The 10,085-nt window shown below is 43.2% G+C and overlaps 2 protein-coding genes across 2 annotated transcripts; one reads left to right on the top strand and one right to left on the bottom strand.

The window, feature by feature from the left end:
- Nucleotides 1-34: 34 nt before the first annotated feature.
- On the bottom strand, nucleotides 35-2,707 carry LOC139924543 (uncharacterized). Its single transcript, XM_071915605.2, has 3 exons — nucleotides 2,524-2,707; nucleotides 1,399-1,803; nucleotides 35-1,197 (listed from the first exon to the last, which is right to left on the bottom strand). The coding sequence occupies exons 1-3, from the start codon at nucleotides 2,705-2,707 to the stop codon at nucleotides 305-307; spliced, it is 1,482 nt and encodes a 493-aa protein (XP_071771706.1). The 3' UTR covers nucleotides 35-304.
- A 1,974-nt stretch (nucleotides 2,708-4,681) lies between these two features.
- LOC139924558 (interferon-induced GTP-binding protein Mx) lies at nucleotides 4,682-8,919 on the top strand. The gene is made up of 13 exons (XM_071915626.2): nucleotides 4,682-4,766; nucleotides 4,882-5,084; nucleotides 5,382-5,519; nucleotides 5,696-5,850; nucleotides 6,046-6,184; nucleotides 6,287-6,485; nucleotides 6,591-6,669; nucleotides 6,770-6,892; nucleotides 7,119-7,260; nucleotides 7,355-7,513; nucleotides 7,665-7,741; nucleotides 7,872-8,129; nucleotides 8,244-8,919. Exons 2-13 carry the CDS (start codon nucleotides 4,898-4,900, stop codon nucleotides 8,466-8,468), a joined length of 1,881 nt encoding a protein of 626 aa, XP_071771727.1. The 5' UTR covers nucleotides 4,682-4,766; nucleotides 4,882-4,897; the 3' UTR covers nucleotides 8,469-8,919.
- Nucleotides 8,920-10,085: the final 1,166 nt, after the last annotated feature.

The raw sequence follows: 10,085 nt of genomic DNA, 5'->3' as shown, positions 1-10,085 counted from the left end.
ATGTTTACAGTTTATAGGGGTGCATCACAACATCTTAAAGTGCCATTTCCCCCTTGCAAAGACTTGCATCAATTACAAACTTCATAATTCATATAGTGGTTCATATTTGTCATTTCTCCTTATGTGATGATAAAAAGTGTAAATAATTCCAATTAATTGGGAAATCTTTGACTGTGCGGTCTCCTGGACAAAATAAATATCCAGGGCCATGGATAAAATTGTATTTTAGCATTGCAATAAGTGTATTAATACAGTCTGATGAGCCACGTTATACAGTAGGTCACTGTCGTGACACATTGACGCATCATAATGGTTCACTGTAATCCATTTTCTCCTCTGCGTGCGTTTTTAAATGTGTGTTTAAGTTGCTCTTCCTTCTGAAGCTTTTCCCACACGCCATGCACTGGTGTGGTCTTTCCCCCGTGTGCGTCACCCTGTGAGTCTCCATGTCTCCTTTCCGATTGAAGCGCCGGCCACAGTCGCTGCACTGGTATGGTCTTTCCCCCGTGTGGGTCCTCATATGCAAAGTCAAAGCTCCGCTCTGCCTGAAGTTCATACCGCATTCCTTACACTGGAATGGCTTCTCTCCTGTGTGGATTCTCACGTGGTCCCTTAAATGGCTCGACTCTTTGAAACGTTTCCTGCAGATGGGGCATGTGTGGCGTCTTTCCCTGGTGAGATCATTCACGTCTCCTTCCACTCCGATGCCTTCTCTTCCTTCGGTGCACAAGTTTGAGTTTTGCCTTTTCGTTGTCCTTGTTCCTTTTGGTGTGAGCGCCTGTAGCCATTCTCCATTCTCCACACCCTCCGCGTTCTCACCGTATTCACCGTGAGCCGCAGCGTAGTCTGGATTCACAGAGTAGACGGGCCGAGAGGCTCGGGTCGCCCCTGATAGTTCGTAGCCCTCTCCATCGGCGTCTCTTGTCATTTCCTCTGTTATGTAAAATGTTCTGTACCTGAGAGTCGGGTCTTGGCCGGGGCTTGAAGAATGAGGCTCGTCATACACGCTCGTCTCTGACTGAAGGGGGAGTTTGCAGTCATTGTCCGACTCCTCCTCCGGTCCAGACGACGCAAACTTTTCCTCTTTGATCTGTGGGGGATCAGGGTCCTCCTGGTCCTGACTGGGGCTCCAGTCTCGTTCACCATATTGCTGCTCTGGAGATCTGTCCTCCTCACGATGAGTGACCTCCAGGGGACCTAGAAGGAAAAAGATGTGAAAATAAACCCAATTTTGCAAATACATCTCAGCTGTCTGACTCTCTAAAGGACAAAAGGATGTGAAATTCAGATAGCATCCACACCATCTATGCCCTCTTTCTTTTTAGTCAATTGTTTTCATTTAATGTCCATTCCCAATGTGTAAGAAAAAAAGTGCTTTGTTTTGCTCTGATGGCTCACCTTGCAGGGTTTCTCGCTGAACTCCAGAACACTCTGGATTTACTCCGCAGGGGGTCTCAGCCCTCCTGGTGGAAGGAGATGTTACAAACTCGTCACCGTCAGGCTCCGCTTTGATATCTTCTGTTGCGCTGACGGCACTGTGCTCGACAGTTAATATTCGGTAGAGGTGCAAGGGCGGAGGGGAGTCCTGATGGCACTCTCTTTTCACAAAGGGGGAACACACGACGGCATCGGACTTCTGCCTCGAGGACGACCCGCGCTGATCGGCCCTGGGGTCGTGTTCCTCTTTAATATGAAGGGTGTTGGGGTGCTCCTGGCTCACATTCGGGCCCCACTCCTCCTCACGGTGGTGCTGCCCAGGGGGAAGCTCCTCATCACAGCCAGGAGTTATGACCTGATGATGTGCTGAAAGGAATGAGAGAACTTAAAGCGGCCCTACTGTAGAAACATTTTTTTTCAAATTTTCCTCTACTTGAGTAGATTATGATTAAAGATATTTCATGTAGACAATGTTAAAATTTGATTTTGTTTGAAGGGTTGAATTTAAAGTTATTGCAACATCAAAAAAGTTTCAGTTTCAGGCTAACTCCAATCAACGAATCAAAACTGGATTTTGTCTTAAGCCCCCTCAATAAACTAAACAAAAACAAACAAATTCTTCAAATCAGACAAGTTTGCAGAATTTGAACTGATACCCTCCCTACCCCCTACCCCCCACCCCCAAAAGCCTCCACTCAGCATGTTTACATCATTTGAATTAGAGGAGCTGGTATTGCCTGTCATAGTCCAGTAGGCCATTGTGACTGTTCTGCCTATGAGGATTTGGTCTTAAAAAATAATTCATTCATAATAGGCAACCCTTTTAACTAAACAACATTTATTTGCAAAACAGCATTATGAACTTTATTCTTGTTCTGAGCCACAATAAATTTGATAGCAACATAATAAAAACTGAATAAAATGGGACCTGTAGGCTAATCATGTTGACTGCAAAACCCCATTTTGGTTAAAACTCAAATGAATGAAAACCCTCACAGTAGATGAAAATGCTTCCTTTGCAAATTGCACAATAGCATTGACTGATGATTGAGATAATCACTGAGTGAATTAATTTATTCCACACACCTGCCCTGTGCAATTTGACTTCAGGCCAGAGCACCAGTGTCCGCAGATGGTCTATCTCCTCCTTGGACCGGCTGATTTCTCCCTGGTACTCTGTCAGTGTTTTCTCCACCGCCCCGAAAATCTCTACGGCCGCCGCTGTCAGCCGCTCGGAAATAAAGGCGTTTAGAAACTGCAGTGTAGCCATTTCTGCACTAAATGTATTCTGACAGACTCTGGTGGTGAACACAATTTCATCTCGGGATGTGACTTCCTTGTTCTGTGCCTTTCTGTGGTGTTTTTAAATGCGTTGAGAGCGTTCAGTCAGGCTGCTGTCGGCACCTGCTGGCCAGGAGCTTTCTCCTCCTGTTCTGCCTTCAAGTGCTGTCGGAAATTACGGCTTCACCTCACATACACTACCCAACGAAGTGGTAACATTTTCGGTAAGATCCCAGTTGCTGAGATGTGACGTTTAGGGTGCGCAAAGCATGTAAGCCATGTCAATAACTGATGGTAACAATGATGTAATTTATTACTATATGTTTGACATACATGTAAATCTAGGCTATTTCTAGTACTTCTATTTTTACTCTTTTTCTTAACTTGTTGTCACGCATTTTGTTTTTAGTAAATCCATTAATAGTCTAGGCTATACAACAAGTAGGCTATGCCTGACGTGGATTTTCTCCTCTTCATTCTATGCCACTGCCACCAAAGCACAAAACAGCACTGTGCCGCTTGATTCCTAAAGTAAAATATCAGCCACCACAAAAGTATGGGGTCCATTTTGTTATTATTTCTGACCAAAAACACTTGAATGCGTGACAAGTCCTATGTAAGTTGGAGCTTACGAGGAGCACTTGAAGGCAGCGTTATACCTACTTCTCATAGAATAGCCTCAAAGTTTCCAAGTCTTTCATATCTTGTAGAAGACATTATACATAGACAATACATAGACATTAGACCACGGAGGCCCATTTAATAAGACTGCATCCCAAGGAACCCCATCTGAGGGCATTTTTATGGTTAGTTATGATTTAGTAGAAAATCACGTGGGGAGAGTGAACTGATGATCAAAACAGTCATCCTGTTTTGCATATCCTGTTTTGCACAGCACATGAAAGAATGTAGCCCTATATACATTCACCTGCTAACTTCTAAGGTGTTAAATGGTAGTGAAATTAAACTAGTCCTTATTTTGCTGAAGACTCCCTGGAAACCACTTAGGCCCCCTGGAGGTCTCTGGAGTCAGTTTAGGAACTAGCCTACTGTTAAACAGTCGGCTGGCCAGGCTAATCACAGGACGAAATAGAGATAATGATGTTGGAAAGGAATCTGTGCATTATTGGATTAACCGGCTGTAGCCTACTATTAAATGTTCTTAGTCTGGGCTACAATTTTGTGACTTTGTCTGAGAGAGCATCTAACATTAGGGTCATATTATTTACCAAAACCGCAAACATAATCAAAAAATTTATGTTTTGACATAATGACATTCATTTAAAATAGGCCTATAGGCTATATAGCTGTTTTGGACTCTGGAACCGGCTACATTTTCTTCCTAAGCGCCTTTGAACATCTGCAAGTAGGCTATATGTAAATATTCTGGCCACTCACAGGAGATCATTCCTACCAGGTGCCATCAGACTCCACAATTCATCTGTCTTTGCCAGGCCTGGTGACATTAAACTGTCTGTGGACTAACTTTTATTATTTTTAACTTGTCAAGTATTTATATCTTGATTTATTCATTTAGTCACTTGTTTTTTTTTAGCCATAATAGCCTCTTGCGTTCTTATCTGTTGAGTTCTAATGTATTTTGTCATCTGTGTGTCTTGGCTGCAATTTCCCTTCTGGGATCAATAAAGTTTTCTATCTATCTATCTATCTATCTATCTATCTATCTATCTATCTATCTATCTCAAAATGTCATCTAGGCTACATGCAAAAAATCACTTTTTGGCGAATTTTGTAGGCTATTGGATTTTGATACATATCCCTAAACATAGACCTATTCTGTTGTAGGCATAGCTTATGTGTGAAGTATATTTTTTTCTCATGGGTAGCCTAAACTTTCTGACCAAGTTTCACCCCAGGTTTCATGAAGGAAAAAGCAGGAGAAACGAAAGCGAAACCCAACTTAAGAATCGATTTCCCCGCAGTCTCCTCTCAGCCGGTTTCAGGAGTCTGGCTCCATCACAACTGCTGAGCTGCCTGTACAGTCGACAGCTGCCAGAGTGAATTTTATTGTCTCAGCGTGCATAACAGTAAGTAAAGCTCTATTTTTTTTGCCGAAGAGTAGGCATATCAGCGACACAGTTCATTTCAGTGGTTGGAATCGTTATACATAATTTTGTAACTTTTGTATTTCCTTTTTTATAGGAGACAATCGGCCATCATGAGCACGCTGAACCAACATTATGAGGAGAAGGTGCGCCCCTGCATTGACCTCATTGACTCCCTACGCTCCCTGGGTGTAGAGAAGGACCTGGCGCTGCCTGCTATCGCCGTGATCGGGGACCAAAGCTCGGGGAAGAGCTCTGTGCTGGAGGCGCTGTCGGGAGTGGCTTTGCCGAGGGGCAGCGGTATGTAAAATTGAGAAACCTATTGCTCTTGACCATTAATTATAGCGCCCGGAACACAGTGTGATGCATCATCACCACATTTTCGTCAAAATCACACCTGTGGTGTCCGAGATGTCAACTGAGATATCATGTGTGAGGGATGGACGGACACAGCCCCATCCATCCATAGCCCCCCTGCTAAATCTTAGATAGCCTAATTACCACATTCTCTTGGTGCCTTTCATAATTTCTCCTAGTGCTTCACCTTTGATTTTACTTTGACTTGTTTCCCCCTCTCTCATCATTCACTTAATTCAGGTATTGTGACAAGATGCCCTCTTGAACTGAAGATGAAGAGAAAGAAGGAGGGAGATGACTGGTTTGGAAAGATAAGCTACCAGGGCTATGAGGCAGAGATAGAAGACCCTGTAGATGTGGAGAAGAAGATTCGAGAAGGTGGGTCTGTCCAAACTGCACATGAGACATTCTCACAAATCACTATTGGCTGACAAAAGCCAAGTATGGATTGTGCTACTGAAATGATTATGCCTACAGGTGGTTTGAATAGCTGCTTTTCAGCGATTAGCATTTCCATTTTCTTGTAATCATCTTGTATCATATTCCCTCACCAGCTCAGGATGAAATGGCCGGGGTCGGGGTGGGGATCAGTGATGACCTCATCAGTCTGGAGATTGCCTCTCCTGATGTCCCAGACCTGACACTCATCGACCTGCCTGGCATCGCCAGGGTGGCGGTCAAGGGACAACCAGAGAACATTGGGGATCAGGTACGCTTGTGCAGTTCCTCTTACCAGAGTCCAACTTTCCCCAGTGCTTAGGCTATTAATCACATACTGTAACGGAGGGTGTGAAATGCATTGTTAGGGTCATTTTGGTGATGTATTGCCAGGTTAGGTGATTAGAGCAGACCCAAGCCAAATATGACAAAATGTGTACCAAATGGACAAATGTGATATTTTCAGATTAAGAGACTGATCCAGAAGTTCATCAAAAAACAAGAAACCATCAGCTTGGTGGTTGTCCCATGCAACGTTGACATCGCCACCACAGAGGCTTTGAAGATGGCACAGGAGGTGGATCCTGATGGAGAGAGGACTTTGGGTAAATAGGTTTGATTTTAAGGAAGGCCACTCTGCTCTTAGGTAACACAAAGACCTTGCTCCCCCTGTTGTAGTTCTAGGTCTACTTAACCTTCTCTCTCAGGTATCCTGACCAAGCCGGACCTGGTTGACAAAGGCACAGAGGAGACAGTGGTGGACATTGTTCATAATGAGGTCATCCACCTGAAGAAGGGCTACATGATCGTCAGGTGCAGGGGCCAGAAGGAGATCACAGAGAAAGTGTCCCTGAGCGAGGCGACAGAGAGAGAGAAGGAGTTTTTCACAGAGCATGCATTCCTCCGGTAATTCCATTCTCTTTGGTAATGACGCTCAGCGTTTGGTGTGGTGCTGGCTCTGTAACTTGTTGGCAAGTTGAGGCACTCAGCAACATTCCATTCTTGCCACAGCACTCTCTACGATGAAGGCCATGCCACCATTCCTAAACTGGCTGAGAAACTCACCCTGGAGCTGGTGCATCATATTGAGGTGAATCTTTCTTATCCCCCAAGTATAACACGTTATAATCAGTTTGCTCAGATTAGGTGTTAGAAGATTGACCGTTGTTGCCTGCCTGTGTGGCTTCCAGAAATCTCTGCCTCGACTGGAGGAGCAGATTGAGGAGAAGCTAGCACACACCCAGGCAGAGCTGGACAGATATGGCAATGGACCCCCATCTGACGCAGCAGAGAGACTCGTCTTCCTCATCGATGTGAGCTCCTTCACCTGACCACGCCATGAACATAGACAATCTCTCTCTCTACCAAGTCTACATAATTTGCTTTGCTCTAAAGACATTTCCTGTTGCTCACCTAAGCTAACTTTTCTTTTGTAGTGACTATGTAAAAACCTGTTTTGAAAGTCAGTATGAATATGTGAATATGTTTACCTATCAATATCATTAAACAAATATTTCTCCTGTTCCATTTGTCTTCCAGAAAGTGACAGCGTTCACTCAGGATGCCATCTATCTGACTGCAGGAGAGGAACTGAAGTGTGGAGACAGGCTCAATGTCTTTTCCATACTGAGAAGAGAGTTTGGGAGATGGAAGGCCCACCTTGACCACTCCGGAGAAAACTGTGAGTGCATCGTTTTTGTGTTGGTCCAGGTCTGTCCTACACTATCTTATTCTCACATCAGCAGGACTTTGAAATTTGAGTCTGTGTATTGCAGTTAACAAGAGAATTGAGAGAGAAGTGGCTCAATATGAAGAAACCTACCGTGGAAGAGAACTGCCGGGGTTCATCAACTACAAGACCTTTGAGGGGATGGTGAAGGATCAGATCAAACAGTTGGAAGAACCCGCTGTCAAGAAACTCAAGGATATAGCAGGTATAACCAGTTTACCCAATAATGTGTCTTACTTCCTTACTCCAGCCTTCCTAGGTAAAACCATGAGTCATCTGTTCAGTGGCATAATTCAAGCTTGCACCAGGTTGGAAAGTCAAGCTGCTGTATCTTGTTGTATTTCCATTACGTCTAGATGCTGTTAGGAAGGTGTTCATACAGCTGGCCAATGTTAGCTTCATTGGGTTTCCTCACCTCATGAAAGCAGCCAAGGTAACCGATCATCTATGAATTTGATATTGGAATTGTTTCAATCTGGTAGTTATTGGCACCACTTTTGGTTCTCATTTGGTACGCATCATTGTTTGCCAATGTTCAGAATGTCCTAATGTTTGTTTTCCAGAGTAAGATCGAAGCCATCAAGCAGGAAAAGGAGTTGATTGCCGAGTCCATGCTGAGGACCCAGTTCAAGATGGAGTTGATCGTTTACACCCAGGACAGCACATACAGCAGCAGTTTGAGCCAGAGGAAGAAGGAGGAGGACGAGGAGGAGGATGAAAGTAAGAGCATAAAATACCATGACAAAAGGAGCACCGTTTACAGCATGGATAACCACGCCACACTGCAGGAGATGATGTTGCACCTGAAATCCTATTACAATGTAAGTTTTAGTTTAGAAGGATGATTCATGAAATAGTTAATACAAAAAAAAGATTGAACTGCCCTTGCCATTACTCTACCTCCATCTACCTCCTCTTTCTTCTACCTCCTTCAGATTGCCAGCCAGCGTCTGGCTGACCAGATCCCTCTGGTGATCCGCTACCTGATGCTGCAGGAGACTGCCACGCAGCTACAGAGGGAGATGCTACAGATGCTTCAGGACAAGGAGAACATTGAGTTCTTGCTGAAGGAGGATTTTGACATCGGTAGCAAGAGAGCTGCTTTGCAGAGTCGCCTCAAGCGCCTGATGAAGGCCCGCTGCTACCTGGTGGAGTTCTAGAGGGGGGCAGTTTGCACAACTGCATGTGGCCATTTGCCACACAAAGTTGTGTCTATAGTATTCACATGTTATTATTTTGATATCGTTATTGTTTAAATGTATCCAGTCTGTATGTTGATCAGCTACTGATCAAGCCTATGTCAAATAATCTTTGGTTTGGACAATAACAGAAGGGAAGGCTGCATTGCACCTTTGTGGAGAATGGACAGGTGCTCTGTAGATGTAGGTAACAGCTGAGTCTGAATAAGTCAATGGATAGCAAGTCTTTTTAAATAAACATTAAGATGCAGTCAAACCTGTAGTCTCAATCACAGGAAAATATTAAAAAGTGAATTTAGTGTACTTTTTGTGATAGTTCACCAGTGTGATTAAGAAAAAAAAATGAATAAGAATTACAATAACAGTTGCAAATACTATTTGGCCCCAAGTGCCATGTTATCTCTACGCACAAATGCATGAAATTAGTCTTGTTGACAATTGTCTTGTTAAATAAATAAAAAAAAATCAATAAAACAGTTGACTGTGTGTTTGTCCTTGTTTAACCTGGTTATTTTTTAACTTGGATTGGATTGTCGGCCCAATTTGGCCATTCCAACTAGCTTGGACAAGTGTGTGTGGGGGGGGGGGGGGGGGGGGGGGGGGGAGTCTGACCTGGGCTGGACAGTTTGTCCATCATCTAGTGTGAACTGATTTTAGTCAGCAGTGAAATCCGTTGTGTTATCACAGTGAGCAAAAGAAGCTCCCTTGTCCCGGGGCAGTCTGTACCAGGTCGCTGGAGGAGCAGCACTTCATGCTGGACTGCCTGGGAGTCTGCAGCAGGGACCAGGAGGAGAGCTGCAGGCAGGAGGCCGCTCAGCCTGCCAGCTTTCCTTCACTTATGGCAAAGAGGATTTCTTTTTCTGAAAACATTCAGTCCATATCAAAAGTCAAAGTTTATATTACCTTGTGGCCTTAAATGAAAACCTAAATAAAACTTTTTTCCACTTTGTATTTTATGTGTAACTGGTACTCTTGATACAATGCATGCCTTAGTTTTTATGTGTTTTTGTGCCATTTGTATTGTTTACAAACTACTGTGACTTGTCATTACAAATAAAACATCTAGTAAGCATTGGATTATATTAAATAAAAAAGGTCTATACCATAAGACTTTATTATTTCACTTTTTTCTTTTAGCTGTAAGCAGAAGTGGAATGTAACTTCAATTTCCGAGTAAATTACTACTTCCTCTAGCCATTGTATACTTGATGGATGTGATGAATTTTGTACTGGAAATGACACTCATTCATGAATGCTCAAAGTGACTAACAGTATAGCATCAAACTATGGACTTTACCTCCCCCTTGTGGATTTTAAGAGGAAGAGTTTCATATTCAGAATGAGATGTCTACCAATTTGAAAATGTCATACCACCTACCCTAGAAAAATTATTTCTGGCATTAAAGCAAAACTCACTAGGGATCGCGATATATGATATTAGCTATTAGATGATATATTCAATTGCAATTTTGGAATATTAAACAATGAACATCTGATCATTTAATCAGTTGTAATTTTTGAATATTGAACAATGAACATCAGGTGAGTTTTGCTCAAAATAGAAAAAATGTTTTGGAA

This window comes from Centroberyx gerrardi, chromosome 5 (genome assembly GCF_048128805.1).
Source record: "Centroberyx gerrardi isolate f3 chromosome 5, fCenGer3.hap1.cur.20231027, whole genome shotgun sequence".
Taxonomy (NCBI): Eukaryota; Metazoa; Chordata; class Actinopteri; order Beryciformes; family Berycidae; genus Centroberyx; species Centroberyx gerrardi.
Note: the sequence above shows the minus strand (reverse complement) of the source record. Positions and strands in the feature narration are given on the sequence as shown.

What these genes read in the sequence shown, in the direction of transcription:
- LOC139924543 (XM_071915605.2), bottom strand. Translation starts at nt 2,707, where the DNA reads ATGGCTACACTGCAGTTTCTAAACGCCTTTATTTCCGAGCGGCTGACA. An exon ending in AGTCAAATTGCACAGGGCAG is followed by an intron (nt 1,804 to 2,523) that starts GTGTGTGGAATA and finishes CATTCCTTTCAG; the next exon opens with CACATCATCAGGTCATAACT. An exon ending in TCAGCGAGAAACCCTGCAAG is followed by an intron (nt 1,198 to 1,398) that starts GTGAGCCATCAG and finishes TTTTCCTTCTAG; the next exon opens with GTCCCCTGGAGGTCACTCAT.
- LOC139924558 (XM_071915626.2), top strand. Translation starts at nt 4,898, where the DNA reads ATGAGCACGCTGAACCAACATTATGAGGAGAAGGTGCGCCCCTGCATT. An exon ending in TGATGGAGAGAGGACTTTGG is followed by an intron (nt 6,185 to 6,286) that starts GTAAATAGGTTT and finishes CTTCTCTCTCAG; the next exon opens with GTATCCTGACCAAGCCGGAC. An exon ending in AGCTGGTGCATCATATTGAG is followed by an intron (nt 6,670 to 6,769) that starts GTGAATCTTTCT and finishes TGTGGCTTCCAG; the next exon opens with AAATCTCTGCCTCGACTGGA.